This window comes from Ovis aries, chromosome 4, assembly GCF_016772045.2.
Source record: "Ovis aries strain OAR_USU_Benz2616 breed Rambouillet chromosome 4, ARS-UI_Ramb_v3.0, whole genome shotgun sequence".
Classification (NCBI taxonomy): domain Eukaryota; kingdom Metazoa; phylum Chordata; class Mammalia; order Artiodactyla; family Bovidae; genus Ovis; species Ovis aries.
This window is the reverse complement of record NC_056057.1, coordinates 46,061,771-46,087,144: the sequence shown is the minus strand read 5'-3', so window position 1 is coordinate 46,087,144 and position 25,374 is coordinate 46,061,771. Positions and strand designations below refer to the sequence as shown.

Here is a 25,374-nt window from a genome sequence, read left to right as displayed (position 1 = left end):
TATAAGACTGACACCCAGAGTGTGGGCTAACTTTCCCTTTTTCTTTTATAGCCCAAGTTGTGAATGACCTCACTCGAAATCGATTCTTTGAAAATCCTGCCTTACTGGAGCTGCTGTTTCACAGCATTCACGACGCAGTCTTAGGCAGCCAAGCCCGAGAAGCGCTTGCTGAACAGGAAGGCTCGGCTGTTCCTCCCCAGGAGGACTCTGAGCCCAACGCCACTCCCGAGGCCTAGGCGAGGAGTTCAGCCTGCCATGGGGTATGAGCCTCTCGTGATTGTTAACCTACATGCTTTAAATACTAGACTCTAAGTTGTTGTGTTTTTTTTTTTTCCCCCTGAGGGTAAATACTAGTAGTCAAGGCTTGATTTGGAGGGTGAATGGCACACAGCAAGATGTATCTTACTTGTATTTTTTTTAATTGACTATTTCAAAAATGTTAGCTTCTTGCCTGCCTTTATTGTTCAATGACATTTCTGTTACTTTTTAGTATTATCTTTGTGAGTCAAGCACTTAAAAATTTATTTAAGTACTTTATCCACAAATCAGGTATGCTGTCACCAGATGGGTAGCAGTTCTTAGTTTTTCTTCTTGTTGATCTACAGACTTTCTATAATCAGTTACTACACAGAAGTGGCGAACTCACAATCTTTTAGAAGTTCTTTTTTAAAAATAACTATTTATTGTTATAGAAGCAGTATAAGTACATTGGGGAAAATTAGAAAAGATAAACAAAATTAAGGAAAACCTTACATTACCATCAAAGATTATTGCTAACACTTTAATGTGTATTCTTCCAGATCTTTTTCTATTCATATAATTTATATCTTTTAACCAAAATAAGATTATACTCTATGTAGTGTTCTGTAACCTTTTTTTTTTCCAGTCCACAATCTCTGCTTTCTCATTCTGAAACACGTTTATTTACCTCAGACCATATTCAAAGTTCCCCAACTGTCCCCACATTTGTAGTTGGTTTATCCAAGCTAGTATTCAGTTGTATGTGACCTTACACTACAAATGGTCATGTCCCTCTAAGTCTCAGAAGTCTATCTTAACCTAGCACTGTCCCTTTATTTATGACATGGACTTGTTAAAGGGAGTTGGAGCAGTTGTGTAGAATCCCATCTTGTGAATGTGTCCGCTTGCTTTTTCAAGGTGTTATTTAGCTTGTCCCTCCATTTCCTGAAGTACCTATAATCTAGAAGTTGTATCTAACTAAAGCCTTCTCGAATTTGAGTAAAACATTTTTATTTTGCTAGAATATATCATAGATGAGACACATGCTTCAAATCACATCACAACAGAAAACAAATAATATCTTGTTGATCTACCATTAATGATGCTAAAATAAATCATGGGATTAATGTGACAACCATCCCCCAATTACATTTTCTCCTTTGTGACTAGTGAGTCATCTGTATGGTTCTTTTAGTGTTGAATGAATGCTCAGTTCTCCATTAGCCATTCACCCAGGATTTTTAACGTTTAGTAATAGTTCTTGCCTTAATCAGCAATTTTATTAAGGGTTTATGATTTTTTTTTCTCTAATTCTCTCCTGTAGTTTTCTCTCAACTTGAATTATTTGATTATCCTTAAATACAGTTCTTACTTGAAAGCCAGGTTAAATGTTTTATTTTTTATGCTTAATTATCAACTTCAAAGTAAGGAATTGGTTTAATAGATGATGACGGATTAAGTTCTTTTAGGTTTCTCTTTTTTGGTATACTTATAGATTCATGAATTTTTGTAGTTTTAATGTTTGTCTATTATAGTTATTCTTTTTGGTGTTCAAATTATCACATCTGTGGCCAGTAGGACCCCTCCCTAGAAGTTTTGTTGTTGCTGCTAATAGTGAAGTAGCCTTCAGGACCACGTATTTTAGAAATCTAACCAAATCCTGATTAGATTTGTATAGTTATCTATAACCATACAGATAACTGAGTATTATCTTTCTAAGTCCATAGAATTATCAGTTAATTCTTCATCAAACTCAGTTTTAAGCCAATGAGTGAATAAAAAGCTATTTCAAGCATTTTTCTTTATAGCTGTTCAAAAGACCTTTAAACAATATGTCATCAAGTTCTTGCTCCAACCACGAGGTCACTCCAAATCACAGCACAAGTATTAGTCAATCTGCTTAAAGCCTCATCTGCTAAGATTTCCTGCTAATGTTTTGTCTTTTTTATGAGTTTCCTTACTGACTCCTTATTTTAGTTTTCAGGAAGAAAATACTTTGAGGAGAAAAGTACATCAGGAAAAGACTAGATTAACATGAGTCTACTCCAAACCAAACCCTATGGTTTGTTCCTTTAATTCCTATCAGGTTTCTCAATGACTTTACTAATTTAATTCAAAGTAGTCCCCCTCCTTTATAACCGATACTGTATCTAGATCGAGTGAAATTAAATTTGCATCCAGTTGTTTCCTTTGCACTCATCACACACAAGACCAGATACATCTGCCTTCTGAAAGAGCATGTAGTTGTAGGACCTCAACTTACACTGAAAACTTGTATAAGGGCTTGATCATTTCAGCCATTAAAGTAGAGCTCAAGGATTTTAAATAATGTTATATATTGTATAATCTTAGCATTAATTTTCAATAAATGCTTTACACACAGCATATACTCAAGTCTTGGTTGGTGATAGACTGAAAGTAGTATACAGGAAAAGTACCATCCATAGCCTACAAATTTGTATTTAACTTTTCTGCCCTTTAATTTTTAACCTATTCTGAAGAGAATTCTACCATGTACATAAAAAACACTCAAGTCTTACTGAGGAAAAGTGTGTTTTCTGCATGCCTCTGATAACATAAGAATGCATTCAAAATGTAATCTATATGTAAATATTTTGGATTGTTTCATATAGTGGGAAGTTTCCTGACCTTTTTATACTTACAATCAAATTTTATCTCTACTGCATTCTTTCTGGACCTTAAAAGCTATGTATCCTTCTATGTTTGTATCTTTCTGTTTTTTAGCCCAGGTTCAAATTCAGATTCTTATTGCCCTATCAAAGAGCATAATCCACTGATAGATATAGGGACTAGACTACTTTATGGCAGTATGGGAACGCCTTGTTTTCAGGAACGTCCCATATAGTGAAGTTGTCTTTTTCAAATCCTCTGCCGATATGACCATGGTTTATCTCTGTCTCACAGTTGGATGGAATACGTTTGCAAACAATTGTGAACCAGGGCCCAGGAAACTCCTCATTCGTGTCATAGACACCGACTGTACAATCACATAGCAGCTGAGTGGGATCTCAATGCGTCTCATCTGCAGAGGGACTCAGAGAAACAGTGAAGGGAATGGGTCCTCTGCAGCCCTACGAGCTCATTTTGTAGTTTCAGGTAACATCTAAAATATCCACTCCCTGTATTTGGTCCTGCATCCTTACCTGTCTAACAGAGAAAGGAGATGCCTGCCTACAAAGGTCCATGTTGAGAAAATGAGACCGCCCTCTTGTGTGACTGGAAAGGGTAGCAAACCTAGAGTCTGCCAGCCAGGGGGCAGGTGTGTGTCGATGTTGGGAGGTGCCCTTGAGTGGGAATGAGGAAGGAAGTTTATGATGGTGAAGAAGCCCACCCTTTCAATTGGTTTAAATCCTAAAATCAAACCCAGCTTCCTTGGTGTTAGACTGTTTGCTTTAGTGAGTGCAAAAATGCTGTTGGTCCTTTTTAGTGTACCTTTTAGGAATGCTTTCAGGATTCAGTGTGTTGGTTCTTGATAATGTGGTTTGAGTGCTGATAAAAGTTGGTTTGAGTATCTAATTCTCCAAACATATAGCTGACCAAAATGCACACAATGGTTTTTAATTCCTTCCCATAGCAAAACGTTCAAAAGCCAGGACTCCAAGCCAGGTAACTTGCCTGCTGTCTGACTTAGTTAGGTTTAATATAGTTTGAGCATCTCAAAAATCCACTTTGCCTTACCAGGTTTTTCATTGTACTGGTATATAGCATTTCAGCTTTATGTTAACCAATGAACCTGGGCTTTGTGGAAATTAAATTTTATAAATCTAATCATGTTTTTAAAATGTTATTTAAAAGGTCATTACAGTATTTTTCTAAAGTCAGAAATCCTTTGTATTCTATCAGCATGCTGATACATGTGTAAACAGGTGTCTGTACACACAAATACATATTTTACATGGAGGGAGTTACCAGTGAATGTGTTATTTTCTTCTTTTTAAATGGAATACAGACATGCTACTCTAGTTAGTGTTGATGCTATCTGCATGCATGTGTCTGGGCAGAGACACCCATATTTTTCAAGTAATTCATTGTGTACTGATTTGATGTGTGGCCAGTAGATTTTCATCATGTAATGGAGATGTCAAGATTATTCAGAACCTATAACAGGTTCGGCCTGAGTACCACATATCCAACTTGAGCTGTTTCAAATTGGTGCATCTGATGTATGTGGTGATATATGAACAAGTGCTAAGACTTTAAAGAGTGTGTTCTAACAAAACAGAACAAAAAGATAAATCTTTAGTATTCACTTACAAGCATCACTTGGAAATGGTTCACTTCATACTTCTTGAAAGACTATAGCAGGTTTAGGGAAAAGCGTTTCTGATCAAGTTCACAATAATGAAAAGAGAAGGGATGTTGGTTGGATTTTATGAATGAATGGCTTTAATTTTTCTGCTTAAAAATTTTCTTATTTAAAGACTTCAATGCAACACTTAGAGCATTTTCTATGTTGTCAGTTTTTTTTGTGAACTACAATGTATCCCTCTCTATTTTCCATTACTTGTGAATACTGAACTACAATAAAAATATTCTTTATTGTGTTTGGGTCTCAGTGTTTGGGAGGGGCATAGAAGGGGGTTATTGTGGTGAAAGAGGGAGGGAATTTGGTGGTGGCGGTACATGAAATAATTGTAAAGAGCTTTGTTTAGGATTCTAATACTTTTATTTTAGAAATACTTCAGTATAGACCAGAATTCTTATGGGAGCTTTACCAAAATTTTAAACCATTAAAGTACTTTCTGTAAAAGTACTTTTCTATATAAAGCCAATTCTGGATTTTCTAAATGATATTATTATAATACATATAATAATATGTATTATATATTATTCTGCTTTACTACTTTGCTAGTCATTAATATCAACAATCCTTAATTAATTTGAAATCAACTTAAATGGCAAAGCAAAACACATTACATCAGATGCTTCTTACACTTTAAACAAAGTTTAGCCAAAGCTTTATTATTCAACATTGTAGGAAAAAAAAAAAAACTATTGAAATACATGTGATCGTGTGCCTTGATGGGCCACTGTGATGAGGGAAGAAGAGTATTATGGATAGAAGCATCAGCGCTGGAGCAGTTAAACTTGGACTCGAATCTCAGCTCCGCGACAAGGAAACAAGTTAGGAAAATTCTGCATCTTTTAAATCCACCTCACTGGGCAGATACAGTGGCAGACACAGTGAGATAATGTAGGTATAGCGCCCTGCCAGCATATGTCTAGAACATATGTGGTCTAAGTGAGCACTTTACAATTTGGAACCTTTAAATGGTTAGTGAGTCAAAAAACAGCTTTTCTGTCGAATGGCATTAGATATCACCCTTTACTGTACCGCAGAGGAAAAAAAAAGGCATCTGGGAAAAAAGCATACAACTTTGAAAACCATTTATTTTGTATGTGAAATGGTTATTAAGAAACCTGTATACGGTTAGGATTCCAATGAAAAGAAATGTTTTCGCAAACACTGCCAGGGCTCAGTTGTATGTCATATAGCGGGGAGTAGCACTGAACTTGGCGTAGGACTTAATGACCTTATTTACAGCTTCCAAGAAATCCTTCTCAGTAGCAATTTTTCGCCGTGCTCGGATGGCAAACATACCAGCTTCTGTGCAGACGCTTCTGATCTCAGCACCTTTCAAACCAAAAGAAAATAACAGGCTTAAAGAAAGCAGCCCAGACAGACAGACCGAAAAACAGAAGCAAGACCTTTCCACCTACCAGTGCTATTTGGACACAGTCGTGCTAACAATTCAAATCTGATATCTCTTTCAACACTCATTGAACGGGCATGAATCTTAAAAATGTGAGTCCGACCCTGAAAACAGGGAAATTGACAATGTTAAAATGGAAATAGCACAGGAAGGAAAAAATTTAAAGAATCCCTTTTCTACGGTGAAATGATGTTCCCACCTCTAGATCAGGTAAGCTAAACTCAATCTTTCTGTCCAGTCTCCCCGGCCTCATGAGTGCTGGGTCCAGAGTGTCAGGTCTGTTTGTAGCCATCAGCACTTTAATGTTGCCTCGAGGATCAAACCCATCCAGCTGATTGATCAGTTCCAACATGGTCCTCTGCACTTCATTGTCACCCCCAGCACCATCATCAAAACGAGCCCCTGAGAAGACAGGAGGAAAGACATGATCTTCACATTCACTCAGAGAAGCACTCTCTGGGGAATATCATGCCCTCCAGCCCAAAGGAACCTTTCAGTTGTAAGTAAATTCTGTAAGAACAGCCTGCATTACACAAAACCAATTAGAATTCAAAAGCAGAGACATTACTTTGCCGACTAAGGTCCGTCTAGTCAAGGCTATAGTTTTCCCAGTAGTCATGTATGGATGTGAGAGTTGGACTATGAAGAAGGCTGAGCGCCGAAGAATTGATGCGTTTGAACTGTGGTGTTGGAGAAGACTCTTGAGGGTCCCTTGGACTGCAAGGACATCCAACCAGTCCATTCTGAAGGAGATCAGCCCTGGGTGTTCTTTGGAAGGAATGATGCTAAAGCTGAAGCTCCAGTACTTTGGACACCTCATGCGAAAAGCTGACTCATTGGAAAAGACTTTGATGCTGGGAGGGATTGGGGGCAGGAGGAAAAGGGGACGACAGAGGATGAGATGGCTGGATGGCACCACTGACTCGATGGACGTGAATCTGAGTGAACTCCAGGAGATGGTGATGGACAGGCAGGCCTGGCGTGCTGCGATTCATGGGGTCGCAAAGAGTCGGACTTGACTGAGCGACTAAACTAAACTAAACTATCATAGGTTTATTTAACATAGGTTCCTTTAAATAAGTGTTTTTTTTAAATCTTCTTTAAGCAATTTTGTTTTTTAAGTCACTCAAGAACACCTCTTTTATTTGACACAACATACACCTGGACTAGGTAACAAAAATACATGCAAACTTTAGCACTATAATGGTATTTGATTATATGTAAGAAAATGCCATGCTTTTTTAAAACTGTCAAAAATATGGCTAAATCCATAATACAGTAGAACTGTAACAGCTCACTATCACACCAATTCGGATACATTAGAATAGCAGTGTCAATACTCGCCTTCATTTCAATCAGTATAGCACAAAAAACGACCTCCAAATATATATATATTCATTTTAAAATTGTACAAATACAGTGTTGCATTAATGTATTATGTACAGTATCAAACACCAAAATGAAAAATTGTTAAATGAGATTAAACATGAACCAAAATCCAAGTATTTTCTTCTAGTACCCTAATACAGTTTTATACAAAACTGTACCCTAATATGGACTTCCCTGATGGCTCAGAGGGTAAAGCGTCTGTCTGCAATGCAGGAGACCCAGGTTTGATCCCTGGGTTGGGAAGATCCCCTGGAGAAGGAAATGGCAACCCACTCCAGTACCATTGCCTGGAAAATCCCATGGACGGAGGAGCCTGGTAGGCTATAGTCCATGGAGTCACAAAGAGTCGGACACAACTGAGCGACTTCACTTTCACCTTAATACAGTTTTATTAAAATCCACTTTGGAAACCACGGATTCAGAGCATCCTCACATCATAACGCTTATTCCAAAGGTATTACAAAAATGACATCTGGGTCACCACACCACATCTATAGACTGGTCAAATTATAGCCCTTGAACATTTAGAGAAGAATGTCCAAAGCCCACAACACCCATCGAGTCTAAAAGCAAGGCTAACAACCACAGTCCCCAACCACTGTTACAGTGTCCACTATATTTTTTTTGTCACTGAATTCATTAAATCACAACTGTCTAGTGATATAACGCTTCTGCAGCTAACAGGGACTATTACTTGTATAGATTGTAACAACAGCCAAGGAACAATAAAACAGTATGGAATTTTCAGAGTCTACCACATTTCTTTCTTATTTCAAGCTTCTCAAAAACCCATGAAATAAATTATTCTTTTTATAAGAGAAGCAAACTGGAGCTCAGAGTTAGTTAAGACAACTTGTTTAGATCGCACAGCTAATATTGTATTTCATCAAATCTATAAAGCCAGTAATATGATTTTATGTACATTTTATGAACTACTACCAATTAAATTATGCCTCAACTGCTTTCTGATCCAATTAAGTGAAGCTGTATCTCAATTAAGGAGTTGCCAAAGTGTGAAAATATGAGTTCTGTGAATGAAATTGGGAAAGTTCAAAGGTAAAGACTTTGAGAAATACCGATGCTATTTAATGCTTTCCCCTTTATGGTGCAGTCCTACTATTAGATCTGTAGCTCTCATGTGCCAAAGCTCATAAGAGTTGGAATTAAAACTTCATACAAGATTAACATATCAGGGACCTCCACACATACTAGTATAGAATCCTCATGAAACTCAGTCATAAAGTTCTCTAAGATACCATTCATACCTCCAATAGCATCAATTTCATCAAAAAAGATAAGGCAGGCTTTCTTTGTTCTGGCCATTTCAAAGAGCTCTCGAACCATTCGAGCCCCCTAATGAAAAAAATAATTTGTTAATGCAGACCTGGTTTAAAATCTTCTTAGGAAGTTATGCTTCAACCTTTTCAGTATTTCCTATAAGCATCCTCAACTGTCATTACCTACAATTTTCTCACAAAGATTAAAGTGTGTTACCTATTCCATCAAATTAATCTCACTAGGTTTAAAGCACTATTAAGTAATTTCATGATTCTGTACTCATTAAATAGTCAATAACTTTAAGACTTGAGATCAAATTAATACAATTGAATAAAGGTACCATTTCAATCAATAAAAACTTGAAGAAATGAAAGAATCTGATCACTTGGCATTTCTGACCACTGAATCTGATTTGTAGGTTTTGATCAAAGAATAAAAGTATATCTCCACATATGAGATCCTTTTCTAATTCTCATTGTAAGTATACTAATCATTAACATTTCAATGTAATATATTCAGCCCTAAACTTACTCCCTAATAAAAAAACATGTCTGTTTGCATGTGTACATACACCGTCCCCCACATACATATATAGACAATCTCCAGTCTCTTTTTCAAAAGAACATAAAACACGGCCCCTGAAGTGAACACTTTCTAATACATTCTCTGGGCATTACTGGGGTATTTATCTTATAAACCAAATCTGTAGAAAATGGTACCCTTCAGTAGGGAGCATACTGATTAAAAATGTTAAGCAGTTGTTTATTTCCAAATAACTACAAGGGAAGACTAGTGGCTTCTAGACTTCTAACTACTAATTACAATCCATCAATCAAAACATTTCAGGTCTCAAGCTTTCAATGCAGAATCACCATTTTAATTTCATCTATGCTTTATAAATCTTTCATAGAGCTACATATTCCTTGATTATAATCAATTTACTTTACCTCACCAACATACTTCTGTACAAGTTCAGATCCAATAACTCGAATGAAGCAAGCATCAGTCCTATTAGCAACTGCCCGAGCACAGAGTGTCTTGCCGGTACCCGGTGGACCAAAGAGCAGCACACCCTTGGGAGGCTCAATGCCAAGGTTAACAAACCTCTCTGGCTGTGATGGAGACATAATTTTCACACTTACCACCTCTCTATAATAAAAACAGGACTATCTCTACATCAGTATTTTTAAACCAAAATTATTAAGTCCACAATTTATGTATTTGATCTAAATAAGAATTTTACTTATTCTATGACATAAGATCCAGACTCATTAATACCCAAGGCTGAATGGCTTTTAAAGATATCCTACTATCCAGGGTTAACAAAAACATTTTTTTCCCCTAATTAAAAAAAAAAGTTTAACAAAAGTATTATCTCATATTTAATATCTTGGTTTTTTGCATTATCCTCTAAGCTTAATTTGATTCGATTTAAGCCCATTTCTTCTTGATATCATTAAAACACACTACTTCTTTTATAATAACCTACCTATAACATATGTAACATATTTATAAAGGTTATATCTCAACCTCCTTTGTCACTCTAAATAGATTTTTCTTTTTTGAATTGGGTTGGCTGCTCAATCCTTTTGCCTTCTCTTCTGGAACTTACCAGTTCTCCACACCTTTACCCTCTACCCCATCAAAATTCTTTATTTAGGAAAATAAAAATATCTAAAATGAATATATAAGCAGAACTTTAGTGCACAGTAGGCAAAAGGCTGTCATATCTTTGTACAAAGAAATTTAAAAAGCAACAGTCTCAGCCACTTACATGAAGCAGTGGGGTCTCAACTACTTCTCGAAGTTTCTCAATCTGTTCCTTACAGCCACCCACATCACTGTATGTAACATCAGGTTTTTCCTCCACCTATGAGAAGGATGAAAATGTACAACATAGAGCCACACACTTTTGAATACTAACTGTTCTATCCAGTAGAGTAGACCCAATACCCTAAAGAAAAATCAAGACTTACACCAAGTAAGAATTTTAATAAAAATTGAATACACTGCCAGTGTCCTAGACTCACAAGCTATACCACCTGTTATAACACTAAGTGAGAGACAAACTAGTAAAAAACTGATAAAGACTTTCTCACCTGAAAAAATTATTTTTAAAATGTTGGCAACTCTTCAGTGTATGTGTACACATTGATATTTTTATCAGTTAAAACTTTCAGCACTTGTTGATACGAATGCGACTGTAGTCAGATTCACACCGCCCCTTCTCCCTCCTGCAGTTTCTCACCTGCATCATGGTGACTGTTGGGTCGATCTTAGGAGGCAATGGGATGTGAATCTGGTACTTATTTCTGTCCACACTAAAGAGGTTAGAAAAAGACAGAACTCTTTAACTCAGTAACTCGTAACTCATAACTCAATAACACATGCAAAAAAATAGACTGAATTATCATGTGTTCTATATACATTAATTACATTAACTCACTTAGTCCTTATAACCATCCTAGGGCAGATGCTTCCTCCACCTACACCATGCTACCTTAAATAGACCAGCAAGCTCAACTCTAAAATTCTATACTTACTTTAACCCTGATATTTGAGGCCACGAAAGGCTAAGTAGGGGTGGGAGGTCAGGAAGCAGATGCAGAAGAAAGGGTGTTCAAGCACAGTCCTCTACTAGAGCACCCCAGTATTCCATAACACCCAGTTCATTCACTCAAAACAAAGTCAAGGACATGAATGTGACGGGCATTTTTAATGAAAGACAAGTATTCACTGTAGATAGAAATCTTACCCAACTCTCATCCCTTCTTCAATGTCGGTAGGTGCTACCTGATCACTGAGGTCCACCACAAACTTGGCAAACTGCTTCACATTGATGATGTACTTCGGGTCCTCTGAGTCAGCATTGATTATCTTTGTGCATCTAACACGGCAAAAGGCTCGATTAGAGTAAGGAACCTGAACCACTAATAATGAACTCAAGTAACTGGATTCTCTCCTGGGCAAGCAGTACACTACCGAGCAGGTGTAAACTGCAGAAACTGGGCCACTGTGAAGGATCCTTCGCTACAGAATATGCTCAATCCCAAGGGTCTGCTCAGCTTTAGTCAAGCCACTAAAATTTCAGAAGATATATTCCCCTGGAAAATTAAACCCAAATAGTTCATCATTAGGAAGTTCCCTTTCTTGATTTTTATAACTATATCCCTTTATTAGTGATACTCCTCTGTATCTTCAGGTATCCTCCTTTTTATTTTTCTTATTAAAAGATAGTCATCTCGTCTTGTATCATGTAATAAGTGTGTTTTCATTTTTCCCTGAGTTTCTATTTCAAACCCATTCTTACTGTTGCTGCTATTTTTAACTTAAATATATTTCTTCCTATGGGTTATGGTGAAGGTGAATTTGCTATCCCACATACATCACAGGTGGAGAAGGAAATGGCAACCCACTCCAGTGTTCTTGCCTGGAGAATCCCAGGGATGGAGGAGCCTAGTGGGCTGCCGTCTATGGGGTCACACAGAGTCAGACAAGACTGAAGTGACTTAGCAGCAGCAGCAGCAGCAGCAGACATCACAGGAGAAAGTAATCTATTCCCTATTTGCTATACTATCTGCTTACAGAAGAAACATAAAAACAAACAGAACTCATATGATAAAAAGCTTATAAGCTATTACAACAAATACAGAGAAATACAAAATAGTCTCTGGAATGTGCATTTAGGCAGAGCTAAGAGTAAGGTATGAAATTAAAAGACGCTTACTCCTTAGAAGAAAAGCTATGACCAACCTAGATAGTATATTGAAAAGCAGAGACATTACTTTGCAACAAAGGTCCGTCTAGTCAAGGCTATGGTTCTTCCTGTGGTCATGTATGGATGTGAGAGTTGGACTGTGAAGAAAGCTGAGCCCCAAAGAATTGATGCTTTTGAACTGTGGTGCTGGAGAAGACTCTTGAGAGTCCCTTGGACTGCAAGGAGATCCAGCCAGTCCATTCTAAAGGAGATCAGCCCTGGGATTTCTTTGGAAGGACTGATGCTAAAGCTGAAACTCCAGTACTTTGGCCACCTCATGCGAAGAGTTGACTCATTGGAAAAGACTCTGATGCTGGGAGGGACTGGGGGCACCAGGAAGAGGGGACGACAGAGGATGAGATGGCTGGATGGCATCACCAACTTGATGGACATGTTTGAGTGAACTCTGGGAGATGGTGATGGACAGGGAGGCCTGGCATGCTGTGATTCATGGGGTCGCAAAGAGTCGGACATTACTGAGTGACTGAACTGAACTGAACTGAAGAGTAAGGTAAAGAATGCTTTGTCCTTGTAGCATAAATTGTGGACAGGACTCCATTTTCTGTTATTAGCCAAAGTCTACCAGGGAAGTATAATTTTATATAAAGTATCCATTACTACTTTATCTGACAGACCCTGCCAACAGATACAGATTTTTTTAATCCTCAGCTGAGAAAGTATATATACAGGGACCTCAACTTGCAGAACATTGAAGTAAGGAGTTCTGAAAACCTGCTCATCCTTAAAAGCAAAGAGAACACTGGCAAAAACAGTCCAAATCAACATTCTCAGAATTCTGGAAATTAACTGCAGGTTTGGAAAAAAAAAGGCTAAATCCCAGTAAGAACAGTGAGTGTTTTGTATTTAAACTCACTTTAATCCCATAGCCCTCTCCCCACCTCTGCGGAAGACTTGAATGCCAACAGCCTCCCAGCCATGGTAAAGGTAGAAACAAGCAGCCTCCCTGAGGGAAGGCAGGGATGAAGAAATGGAGCTCCTCCAAAAGCCCAGCCTCAGAGAACTCCTGACCTGTCCGACAACTGGCTAAAAAGCCCCATTCTCAGGATCTGTTTCTATCTGACCTGACTCAGAGTTCTCTGTCTACAGATGCCCTCCCCACAGGGCATTTATTGGAAACAATCAGTGGCAGTTATTTAACATCAACTGGCTGAAGCAGCATTTACTAGTTGGAGATAACAAGAGGCTAACCAAAAAACTTCAAAACAACAGGAACAAACCCTGGGGAAAGGAGAAATCTGGGTTCCAAAACTGACATCCAGTTTCCATCAGTTATGAGAAACAAAGAGAAGTAAGATACGGCCCATACACAGGGGAAAGGCAGTTCAAGGGAAGACACTGGTCTTACTAAACAGAATCTTTAATCCGTGTCATAAATGTTTTTTTTTGAAAACCAAAGGAAACCATGTCTAAAGAATTAGTGGGAAGTGTGAGAACAAGGTCTCACCAAATAGACAATACCAATGAAGAGAGAAATTGGACTGGAATATTATTTGGCTATGAAGAATGATATTCTGATTCAAGCTACAACATGAATGAAGCTTAAAACATTATGTGACACTAAAGTCAGAAACAAAGGGTGATACACTACATGATTTCGTTTACATGAAATGTCCAGGATAGACAAATCCATACGGATAGAGTAGATTAGCAGCTGCCATGTCCAAAGAGAAAGGGGAATAGGTACAGTTAATGTGTCTGGGGTTTCACTTGGAGGTGATGAAAATATTCGGCAGAGAGTAAAACAGAAGCTATCAAGAAATGCTGGGGCAAGGGGCAGGAGAGTGGTAGTGGTGGTACTAACTTGACTGAAAATGAGGCAGGTGTGGAGGAGAGGGGAAGCGTGATTAAACCTAAGTGAATCTGCTGCTGACATTCCCTAGACCCCTACCTCCATTGTTCTTCCAAAATACTGGAGACTGGAAACAACAGGAGACAGAGGACAACTGCTCTAGGGAAAATGACCGTCCAAGTGAAAAGATCTAAAGATACTGACATTGCAGGCTCGCCAGCTAAACAGTCAACCATACAAGCTACAGTGATGTTTAGGACAGACATGCTTCACTGCCGAATCTAGAGCATCTATCAGCTTTTTTGCCTCCCACTAAAACAGAAGCCAAAGATTGTCAGACATCTAGCATAAAAGACACGCACCACGCCAACCAGCACAGCCACTATGGAGAACAGTGTAGAGATTCCTTACAAAACTGTAAATAGAACTGCCACGCGACCCAGCAATCCCACTGCTGGGCACACACACCGAGAAAACCAGAACTGAAAGAGACACGTATACCCTCGTGTTCACTGAAGCACTGTTTACAATAGCCAGGACATGGAAGCAACCTAGATGTCCATCAGCAGACGAATGGATAAGAAAGCTGTGGTACATATACACAATGGAATATTACTCAGCTATAAAAAGGAACACGTTTGAGTCAGTTCTAATGAGGTGGATGAAACTGGAGCCTATTATACAGGGTGAAGTAAGTCAGAAAGAAATACACCAATACTGTATATTAATTCTGTATCATATGTGTATATCAATACACATATGTATGGAATTTAGAAAGATGGTAATGACAACCCTACATGCAAGACAGCAAGAGACACATGTAAAAAACAGACTTTTGGACTCTGTAGGAGAAGGCGGGGGTGAGATGACTTGAGAGAATAGCATTGAAACATGTATATTACCATATGTGAAACAGATGACCAGTCCAAGTTTGATGCATGAAACGGGGCAAAGCCGATGCACTGGGACAACTCAGAGGGATGGGATGCAGAGGGAGGTGGGGGGGCGCGGTTCAGGATGGGGGACGCATGCACACCTGTGGCTGATTCATGTGAATGTATGGCAAAAACCACCACAGTATTGTAAAGTAATTCGCCTCCAACCAAGAAAAGAGGGAAAAACCATCTTAGAGGAAACAGAAGCCTTCCAATTTAGCCTTAGCTTCCTTAGAGACAACATATTATGACCATGATATGAGAATAGGACATTCAAAAAGCAACAAAACATATACACTGAAAGAAAGAAAAGCTCCAGAAGTTAAAAACTGAAGTGAGAGGGGGAACAAAATCAATACATGGACTCAAAGTTCAGAAAAGATCACGAAAAAGTAGAGCAAAAAGACACAGAAAAGCAGGAAAGAAAGATTAGCATATCCAGTCAGTAACAGAAGTCCAGAACAGAGGACCAAGAAAATGGAAAGAAATCATTCACAAATAGTTTCAAGAAAAGCTACACACTGAAGAACATGGGAGCCCAGCAGCACAGATAAAAAAACGTTAAAGAAGTAATAAGAAGTAGGTATACTAGTCATCAGCACAATACAAATTAAAGAGAGCTGGGTTTTTTGCCCAAATGGCAAAAGTGCAGAAATCAATAATCACGTATCTTAACACTGATCAGGCAAATATACATTTCCCTCAAAACCTTTTGGTTAAGAGTTTAAACTGGCCGAACCATTTTTTTCTCCACACATTTCTAAACGGTAAATACCTCTGTCCCCATTCCACTTCTAGTAAGCTATGCTACAGGTATGTATGCACACCCACAGAAAAATATTTAACATGAGTGTTCAAAGGAGCACTGATGCCTGAACATCATCACTTATGAACAGTGAGGAGAGAAAGGGAAGTTTTTGCATTTTGCTCTGTATTTTCCTATATCATTTAAATCTTTTATATGATTATATCTTTGCCTATTTCTTGAATTATTACTAAAAGCATAAAATTTTAACCCCAGATACTTTTGGAGAAAGCTTTATTTACTTGGAATACGGAATAAAAATTCTTTATGAACTATTGCCTTATACTCAAAAGTACAGATAAAAAATAAATTTCCAGAGACCACTATACATACCTCGCAACCTGCAAAGGCTGTTCGCTCTGGAGTGTTTGCTTATCCGCAGCCAAATCCCAGAGTGCTGGTGGGGCCAGGCCAGTGTCAGACTCTTTAATACCTACATAAAGAAATATCACAAAACTCACTGAAATGTACTGCAAGCTTTCTCAACCTCAGCAATACTAACATTTCGGACTGAGTAACTGGTTGCTGGCGTGGTCCTGTGCATTCCAGAATGGCTGGGAGCATCCCTGGCCTCTAGCCACTACATCACTAGCACCACTTCCCCCTCAAGATAGGAGAATCAAGAGAGTCCAGATATTGCCGAATGTCCTAGGGGGATCACCCCAAGTGAAACTACTGCCCCAGAGTACACATAGGCCAAAAATGTAATGTCGTGTTTGACATTTTTTTGTGCAGGTCAAATACTATAAAAGTTCGCCACTCAAGCTCTCAAGAAAAAGTTTCCAACTACTAGGCCACAGTCTACTTACTTCAAGCAATAAATACCATGTAAGATTATATTTTTATTCAAGAAATTCTGACTTGTTAATTAGAGTCTATTGAACTTGGCCTTGACCAACAGAAACATCACTTGCTTAAAGGATAATGTTTCTTAATCGCCAAGCATTAAACTTGCTTGTAGAAATAGTGAAAGAGATTATTAAATGAGATCCAATCTCTTAACAGATAAGGAGAATTTTTTTTAATATTTCATTTTTTAGTTTATTCTCTGTGAAAATAAAGTTATATATACTGCTTTACACACTTAGGCAGAAATAATACATAATTTAAATCTGGAAGACTGGATTTTATAATACTCCTTGTTAGCAATTAAGAGTAGAATAGGGATGACTAACAGTAGACATAAAAAACTTCAAAAAACAAAAGAAAAAAGGAAACAATAATAAAAACTTAGAGTGTATTAGTTATTAGTGTATATCCATTATATTCACTAATGGATTTTTGTGGTTAGTATGGAACTTTGGCCCTGATTCTATGGAAGAATTCTCTTCTATTTTGGCTTTTAAAGTGAAAACAAACTATTTATAAGAGGAATAGCACATTTATTTGTAGCAAATAAAATAGTTTTTGGTAAAGGATGACTTTTTTAAAATGTATGATTAAAGAGTAACATTTGTATTTCTGCTCCTTTGATATAATTAAACCATTACACATAAAGAAAGGAAACAGGAATAAAATATATTTATACCAGTGAGCTCATTAATTTTCTTGAGAAGTTGTTGAATGTCATCTTCAACCTGTTTGATCTGCCTAGAGTAAGTGCTCTGACCCTAGGAGATAAAGGATATCAACAATTTATTAAACTATATTAACAAAAACTTTTCAGTTACACTTGTAATAGCTATTATTGTCCTAAAGCTTGTAAAATGAAAGTAGAGTTTCTCATTTTCAAAACAATTCCTGAACCAACTTATACTCCCCAAGCAGGCAACACACCATCATGCAAGATAACGAATCAACATGATGCCTGAAATTATCTAAAATTGAGGCCCATTTCTATGCATTAAAACTTAACCATTTCAGCCAATTCATTTTCACACATTTTCAATATAGTAAATTTTTGTGTAAGTTATTTCAATATCTTTCCATATTGTATCACACTTTAATTACAAATAGTATAAAAATAATGTATAAGCTTCTGATTTAGTCTAGATAGAAACTGTAGATATATAATTTTTTTCAGTGAAGATTAAACTGCTGAAAGTCTCTTCTAACTATTCTGGAAAGATAATACCAACAAGAGTCCTTACTTCAACACAAAACATCTGTATTATGTAGATACTGAAAGGACTTACGTAAGTTTTCAGCAAGGCAATATCCCCTTCATCCAGCGCTAAAAGAAGAGAGATAATACATGAAATTCAAACAAAAGAAACTTGAGCTCACAATTCTTTTCTGTTCAAATCAAACTATGCCAACTGAGAAGAACTGTGCAAAGTTGTAGTGATATAAATATAACCATCAATTAGTTCCTGGACTGAAGGAACTTTTATCTAACTGGGCGAAGGCAGATTCTTAACATTATATAAAATAGCTTCAGAGTGGTATGACATAACAAGAACCGAGAGCTCAAAGACTTTAAGAATCAAAATGACTTGAGCACTAGTCCCAGCAGGGTCACGCATGTGCTAAGTTACCTTGGAAAAACCACTAATTTCTCTGAGCACCAGTTTTCTCACCTAAAAGAATGTTAGTCTCAGTGTTTCTTTAAGATAAAGACATGGATTTAGAAACACAAAAAATTCCACACACGTTAGTTATAACTGTATCCAAGGGACAAACCTGTTAATATGTTTCTAGAATTATAACTTATCCAGAGAAATACATAGATGAAATGTTAAATCAACGACTAAGTTTTCCACCGGGTGACTGAGCACCTCTTTCAAGGAAAAAGAGTGACATGAAAGTGGAGAGGAACTGCTTCTTTGAGGGGTGGGTGACTAAAGAAAGGGTGCTACGAGAGGCTGAACTTGTTCAGAAAGGAAAGAGTTAAGAGAAAAAAAAAAAACACAAGAAAAAACCCACTGTAAGAACATTTAAAAATAACCTATAAGAAACAAAACAGCATAAACATGAGAGTACAAAGGCAAAGGAATCACGAACGAAAGTGTCGCAGGTAAAGGGTCAAGTGGTATGGTCTCTAAGGAGAGTAATCCAGCACTGTCTATAAAAATGTCAAAAAAGAAAAAAATTCAACTGCATTTCTAAAATTTACCCTACAGCTTGTGTCCATGCATGCGGTAAGAGTCTCATGAACAAGGTTATTCATTGCTCTATAATGGCCAACAGATTAGAAGAAAACGAAATGTCCATCAAATGATGATTAATTCATACGTGTCTGAAAGTCCAATAATTCGGATTCTATACAATTCACACTGACTCTATATAATGATATAAACTAATTCCTAAAACATACTAAGATTTTTTTAAAAAAAAGATGTACAGAAATTTACATTTATGCTTTTTCTTTTTTAAAATAGAAAAGGAATATACAAGCAAACTTGCTTGTATGTACATAGAAAATGCACAGAAAGATGAGGCAAAATGGCAAAATCAGCTTCCTCTGTGGAGAGATGGCTGCGGTCAAGGATGACGCTTTTCAATTTATCTTTTTCTCTTTGGGGTTTTGAATCATGTGAGAGCATTACCTAGTCAAAGAAAAAATTTTTTTTTTACAGTATGTCTCACGATCCTGGCTATGCAGTGATAGCAGCAAGTTGTCACTTGAGGGAGCGGAAGAACGGAAAAGAGTGTCCAGGTAAGCAACCACCACCAGGCGGGGAACAACGCCTGCAAGACCAAGTGGAGTGCGAGATTTCTTCAAGACCTGAGAGCTGCATGTGAATAAGAATTTCGATCAGCGAAACATGAACACAGGCCGTGGGACTGAAAGCCGGTTAACCCGGCTGCCGCACCGACAGAACGACAACCTGGAATCCACTCCCCTCCCCCCACGCCGGGCCAAGACTGGTCCTGACGCGGCCTGGAGCCCCTGCCTGTGTCAACTGACCTCGGATGGGCTTGTCGTCCTTCTCATCTTCTTTAGTTTTCCTCTGATCAGCACCGAGGTAATCAGGCATTTTAAGGGATCCAAATACCTCAGCTCCTCGGTGATTACACAGCACCTTCCTCGCTTCCGGTGGTGCCCCCACCTTTCCCTTCCTTGCCGGAAGTAAAGCCGGCTCCGCGGCCTTTTCGCTGCGGCGCCAGGCAGAAGAGCGCCCCGGAGGTCACACGCTGGCGTTGCACCCGGCGAAGCGGGAAAGGGGGAATATATCCCAGTTTGAGGGCGAACGTCGCTCTCCTTCAGCCTCTCACTGTGGCGAGGTCCCTCAGCAACAGATTTCAAGACCAACACAGACTCAGGTTGCTGAGTTTAAATCCTGCTTTAGTCATTTACGCTATACTTTGGGGTAACTTATTTAATCTCTGTGCTTTAATTTTCCTCTTGACCTCAGAGTATTGTGGAGGTATTAAACAACGACGTTTGTAAAGTACCTGGCTTATTAGATTCGCAGTGGGTAGTGGCTTGTTTTATAGAGTGAAGGTAAATAGGAGTTGTTCATTAATTTGATGTTAACAACGGATGGGGAGGTAAATTGCTTCCATTTTTGAGCTCGCTGCTAAGGAGTGGTACTGTCTTCAGATACAGGGAAGTCAGGGAAAACAGGTTTTGAAAGAAACGAATTCAGGAGATGAGGAACAGAAGAGAGCAATTGGGAGACAATTGTAGAATTTGGAGGAAAAAAAAAAAAGCCTGACCCTTCTGTACACAGCAGTGAAAAGGCAACCTACAGAATGGGAGAAGATACTTGTAAGTCATGTATCTAATAAGGGGTTAATATACAGAATATATAAAGGACTAAAACTTGGTCCAAAGGTTAGAACTGGAGGTCCAGAAGTTGGGATGCAGAGCTTTTTCACTGTGGGAGCCCAGGTTCAATCCCTGGTGGGAGAACTAAGATCCTGTAAGCTATGTGGTGTCTTCCAAAGAGAATAGAAAAATCTAAAACTCAGGACAAAACCTGATTCTTTGAATAGACAATGTACTTGGATGGATATCTCTCCAAAAAAATTCTACAAATAGTCAACAAGCACAGGAAAAGATGTTCAGCATCATTAGGCCCTGAGGAAATGCAAATCAAAACTGTGAAACATCCCTTCATACCTGTTAGAATGGTTATTATCTTGAAAAAGGGTTGGGGGGAGTGTTGGTGAGGATGTGGAGAAAATGGAAATATTAAAATGGTGTAACTACAATTGAAAACGGTATGGCAGTACCTCAGAAAGTTAAAAATGGAATGGTCAAATGACCCAGCAATTCCAGTTCTGGGTGTATACACACAAGAATACACACAAGCAGGGTCTCAGATAGTTGTACTCCATATTCGTAACAACGTTATTCATGATACCTGAAAGGTGGAAGCAACCCAGTCAACAAATGAATGCATAAATAAGATGTACATACAATGGAATATTATTCAGCCTTAAAAAGAAAAAATCTGACACATAACCACTTGTGAGGAAATAGTGTATGATTCCACTTATAGGAGTTACCTATAGGGGTCAAATTCAGAGATGGAAAGTTAAGTGATGGTTGATGGAGACATAGGGGTGGTGGAAATGGGGAGTTGCTATTTAACACCATGAGTTTCAGTTTTGCAAGATGAAAACAGTACTGGAGATTGGGTGCACAACAGAGTGAATGTACCTAACACTACTGAACTGCACACTTTAAAATGGTTAAGATGAGAATTTTATGTGATTTCACTACAATTTAAAGGTTATGATGAGAATGGATGGAAGAAGTGTGAGAAAAAATTATCAATATTAAGAAAATGGAGTCATGTTATCTTGAACCTTGGAGACTGTTTTAACAGTGGTTACATTAATAAAGAGCCTCTTGATGAAAGTGAAAGAGTAGAGTGAAAAAGTTGGCTTAAAGCTCAACATTCAAAAAACTAAGATATGGCATCTGGTCCCATCACTTCATGGGAAATAGATGGGGAAACAGTGTCAGACTTTATTTTAGGGGGCTCCAAAATCACTGCAGATGGTGGCTGCAGCCATGAAATTAAAAGACACTTGCTCCTTGGAAGAAAAATTATGACCAACCTGGGACAGCATATTCAAAAGCAGAGACATTACTTTGCCAACAAAGGTCTGTCTAGTCAAGGCTATGGTTTTTCCAGTGCTCATGTATGGATGTGAGAGTTGGAATATAAACAAAGCTGAGCGCTGAAGAATTGATGCTTTTGAACTGTTATGTTGGAGAAGATTCTTAAGAGTCCCTTGGAGTGTAAGGAAATCCAATCAGTCCATCCTAAAAGAAATCAATCCTGAATATTCATTGGAAGGACTGATGCTGAAGCTGAAACTCCAATACTTTGGCCACCTGATGCGAAGAACTGACTCATTTGAAAAGACCCTGATGCTGGGAAAGATTGAAGAAGGGAGGAGAAGGAGATGATAGAGGATGAGATGGTTGGATGGCATCACCTGGACATGAGTTTGAGTAAGCTCCAAGAGTTGGTGATGGACAGGAAGGCCTGTGCAGTCCATGGGGTTGCAAAGTGTCAGACACAACTGAGCAACTGAACTGAACTGAACTGAAAATTAATAAAGAAAGGGGTCAATAAGAGTTTTAGTGGGAAATTGATTAGCTTAGTTTTGAAATACCAGTTTTGTCATGTGACATACACAGGTAAAAGTCAATGTATTTTAACAATGAAAATTAATTCCTAGATTATAATTTGCTTATTTCTGGTTCTCTTTGCAGGAAGAGTGGGTACATCAAGTCTTTTCTTTTGCACAACCTAATCCAGATAGTCTGGCAGGGCTAATGGGAGTGGGAGTTGTGGGGTAGGAGGGTCTGTGAATTTTCACCCATTTTCCTTTTGCTAATTCTTGCTTTTTCCTTCAGTCCTAGAAGGAATCATACAGCTGAAGTATAAATGTCTTTATGAACAATTTAGTCCCAGAGTCCTGTAATTGGGAATATCCTGAAAGAAAACTTAATGCTCCTAGAGCAGTGTAAAATGATTGTCGGCCTTGGATTAGGATCTAACACTGAGAGGGGTTTCTTCTGCAAATGATAGGAGTGTTAAATGAGATACCACGGGTAAACTAGTAACAGCACAACAAACGTTAGCTTCTATTATTTCTGGAGAAGGAAAAGTCTACCCACTCCAGTATTCTGGCCTGGAGAATTCCATGGACTGTATAGTTGATGCGGTTGCAAAGAGTCAGACATGACTAAACAACTTTCACTTTCTATTATTATTTAGGTAAACATAATTGCATTAGAGTTGTATGTACAGAATTCTCTGTAAACGTATCGGCTGTAACAGTTATTCTCAATACTAATTTGTACACATCTTTTCACTTTTTATACAAGTAGAGCTACTATAAAAATGAACGGTTACATTCAGACTAATAAAGTAGTAGTAACTTAAAAAGGAAAAGAATATACTAAGAGCTGCTTTAGAAAATCATGTTCTATGTATTGCACTGGAAGCGGAAATTAATCTTTTTTTTTTAAACCAGGAAACAGATAATTCTAGGAACCTTTCATTCGTGAATCTTGGTCCCCACCCGGATGTTAGTCAGTAGAGGACCAAGGCAGCCGCACACGTTGGCTGAGGGGAATGGGGGTGGGATTGGCCTACGCACCACGAAGGATTCATCCCGGAAGTAGTTATTAGCAGTCTCCATGCGCCGGTTCCTGGACCTCGTCGAGCCAAGGCGCGAGGCTCGGACAGAGAGGTAGAGCTGGAGGGACTCTAAGCGCCCTCCTCCTGGGACGCGAGCCGCTGCGCCCGCGGGGCTGGCTCCGGCGTCATCATGCTGCTCCTGCCAAGCGCTGCAGACGGCCAGGGCACCGCCATCACCCACGCTCTGACCTCTGGTACGTGCCCACTCAGCCCCGGCTCCGTCTAGCCTCAGCCGCCGCTCTCTTCGGTCCTCCACCTTGGTGACCCCGTAACCTCTCTATCCTTGCCCGTGGCAGCTAGCTTATCGAGTGCGGGGCTGCGACGTCACGAGTATCTTTTTGCTCCCTGTTACACAGAAGTCCTTCCCCGGACTGGAAGGAAGGAGGGAGGGGGGCGTCTTCCTTCTGCCCCCGCAATTTCTTCCTCGTGTCGCTGCTGCTGACTCATGGATCAGGCGGAGCAGTTCGGAACCGAACCCTTTAGTACCCTAACAAGGTTCTTAAAAGCATCTCCTTGCCTAAGGCAAGAAACTGCCCGCAGCGAGCTCCCCACGTGCCTGAGCCCCTACAAAGCTTTGCTGCCGGCGCTCACTTAAACACCTCTCTCCCTCTGTACGTCTGCTCCGGCTTTGTTTTTTAGGTATCCCAACCCAAACAGTGCTCCTTATATTCGATAAGAAAAGACCACTGTGTGGTGGTGGTAAGACCCATGTAGACAGACTTTTAAAGGCAGTCATTAAGTGAAACGTCCTATGTAAATCAACTGTCGTCAGTTTTGGGAGTTTTTTTAAGGGAAAGAAAGTTCCCCTGCTGCTGCAGCTTCTTAGATTTATAGCCCAGGATAGTCATGGTATTGTAAATTTAAAGAGTCTCTAGTTTCAATGATTTCATTGATTATCAGAACTACTTATACAGACGCTTGTTGTATGTGATTTCAGACATACTTCGCGGCACATGTTGCGTTCCTGCTTACAGAGGTTTCTCTGTAATCTCGCAAATAGAAAGGCTTGAAAGCCACACCACTACACACACAGGTTGTACTTCTTGAACATAGTGGTTTGGAATCTTCTGTGAATGGTAGAAGAAACCTCAATTTTCCTACCCAAGTAAAACATGAAAAGTGGAACTAGTTTTACAAAATTGTGGCCATTCAGTACAAAGAAAGACTTAAATCTGAGTTATTATTAGATAATACAGCTTTTTGCTTTTGTTTGAAATATAAAATTAAAATCAAGATGCTCACTTTTTTCCTGACCCAAATTACCTTTCTTTGTTAATGTACAAAGGTATAGTGACTTACCGCACTTCCCAGGAATAATGATAAAGACTTACTTTTACGTTTGGGGCTTCCCTGGTGACTCAGATGGTAAAGGGTCTGTCTGCAATGCATGAGACCTGAGTTCAGTCCCTGGGTCTGAAAAATCCCCTGCAGAAGGAAATGGCAACCCACTCCAGTACTCTTGCCTGGAAAATTCCATGGACAGAGGAGTCTGGTAGGCCACAGTCCATGGGGTGGCAAAGAGTCGGACACGACTGAGTGACTTCACTTTTCTTTCTTTTTTCCTTTGATTTTCAAAGTGCTTTCATAGTTTGTCATCCAGTTTTACAAGGAAGCAGATAAGTATTCCCATTTTACAGTTGAAGGCATCTCTGACTCATTTCAGATAGCTACTAATAATCAAACCCACGCTGAAATTCAGAGCTTTTGATTTCAGAGCTGTTCCACTAAAGCACAGTTTCATTAGTAAATTCCTGTTAGCTGCTTGAAAATTGTCCTTCAGAAAAAATCATTGCTAGTGAATTCTTAAAATGTTTGAAAGCTATCTAAATTCAGGTTTTAATAATTGAAATATTTTGAGTTGTTTTTAGAAGA

The 25,374-nt window shown here is 38.7% G+C and overlaps 3 protein-coding genes across 3 annotated transcripts in view; 2 read left to right on the top strand and 1 right to left on the bottom strand.

Moving 5' to 3' along the window:
• SLC26A5 (solute carrier family 26 member 5) overlaps positions 1 to 4,805 on the top strand; it is a 41,120-nt gene extending 36,315 nt beyond the window's left edge. The window contains exon 18 of the mRNA XM_015095256.3: positions 52 to 4,805. Coding sequence (XP_014950742.2) covers positions 52 to 236 — 185 coding nt within the window. The 3' untranslated portion in view covers positions 237 to 4,805. The remainder of the gene's footprint in view (positions 1 to 51) is intronic.
• Positions 4,806 to 5,632: 827 nt separating this feature from the next.
• On the bottom strand, positions 5,633 to 19,939 carry PSMC2 (proteasome 26S subunit, ATPase 2). The gene is made up of 12 exons (XM_004007827.6): positions 19,800 to 19,939; positions 18,085 to 18,122; positions 17,478 to 17,559; positions 16,283 to 16,382; positions 11,398 to 11,529; positions 10,891 to 10,963; positions 10,417 to 10,512; positions 9,590 to 9,754; positions 8,630 to 8,717; positions 6,175 to 6,377; positions 5,983 to 6,079; positions 5,633 to 5,896 (listed from the first exon to the last, which is right to left on the bottom strand). Exons 1-12 carry the CDS (start codon positions 19,867 to 19,869, stop codon positions 5,739 to 5,741), a joined length of 1,302 nt encoding a protein of 433 aa, XP_004007876.1. The 5' UTR covers positions 19,870 to 19,939; the 3' UTR covers positions 5,633 to 5,738.
• A 3,549-nt stretch (positions 19,940 to 23,488) lies between these two features.
• DNAJC2 (DnaJ heat shock protein family (Hsp40) member C2) overlaps positions 23,489 to 25,374 on the top strand; it is a 30,744-nt gene continuing 28,858 nt past the window's right edge. Inside the window, exon 1 of the mRNA XM_004007824.5 lies at positions 23,489 to 23,696. Coding sequence (XP_004007873.1) covers positions 23,633 to 23,696 — 64 coding nt within the window. The 5' untranslated portion in view covers positions 23,489 to 23,632. The remainder of the gene's footprint in view (positions 23,697 to 25,374) is intronic.

Excerpts from the sequence above, each read along its gene's own strand:
- PSMC2 (XM_004007827.6), bottom strand. The coding sequence starts at position 19,869 with ATGCCTGATTACCTCGGTGCTGATCAGAGGAAAACTAAAGAAGATGAG. Across the intron at positions 8,718-9,589 it reads TACAGAAGTATGTTGGTGAG|GGGGCTCGAATGGTTCGAGA; the intron begins GTAAAGTAAATT and ends TTTTTTCATTAG. Across the intron at positions 6,080-6,174 it reads TTAGCTTACCTGATCTAGAG|GGTCGGACTCACATTTTTAA; the intron begins GTGGGAACATCA and ends CCCTGTTTTCAG.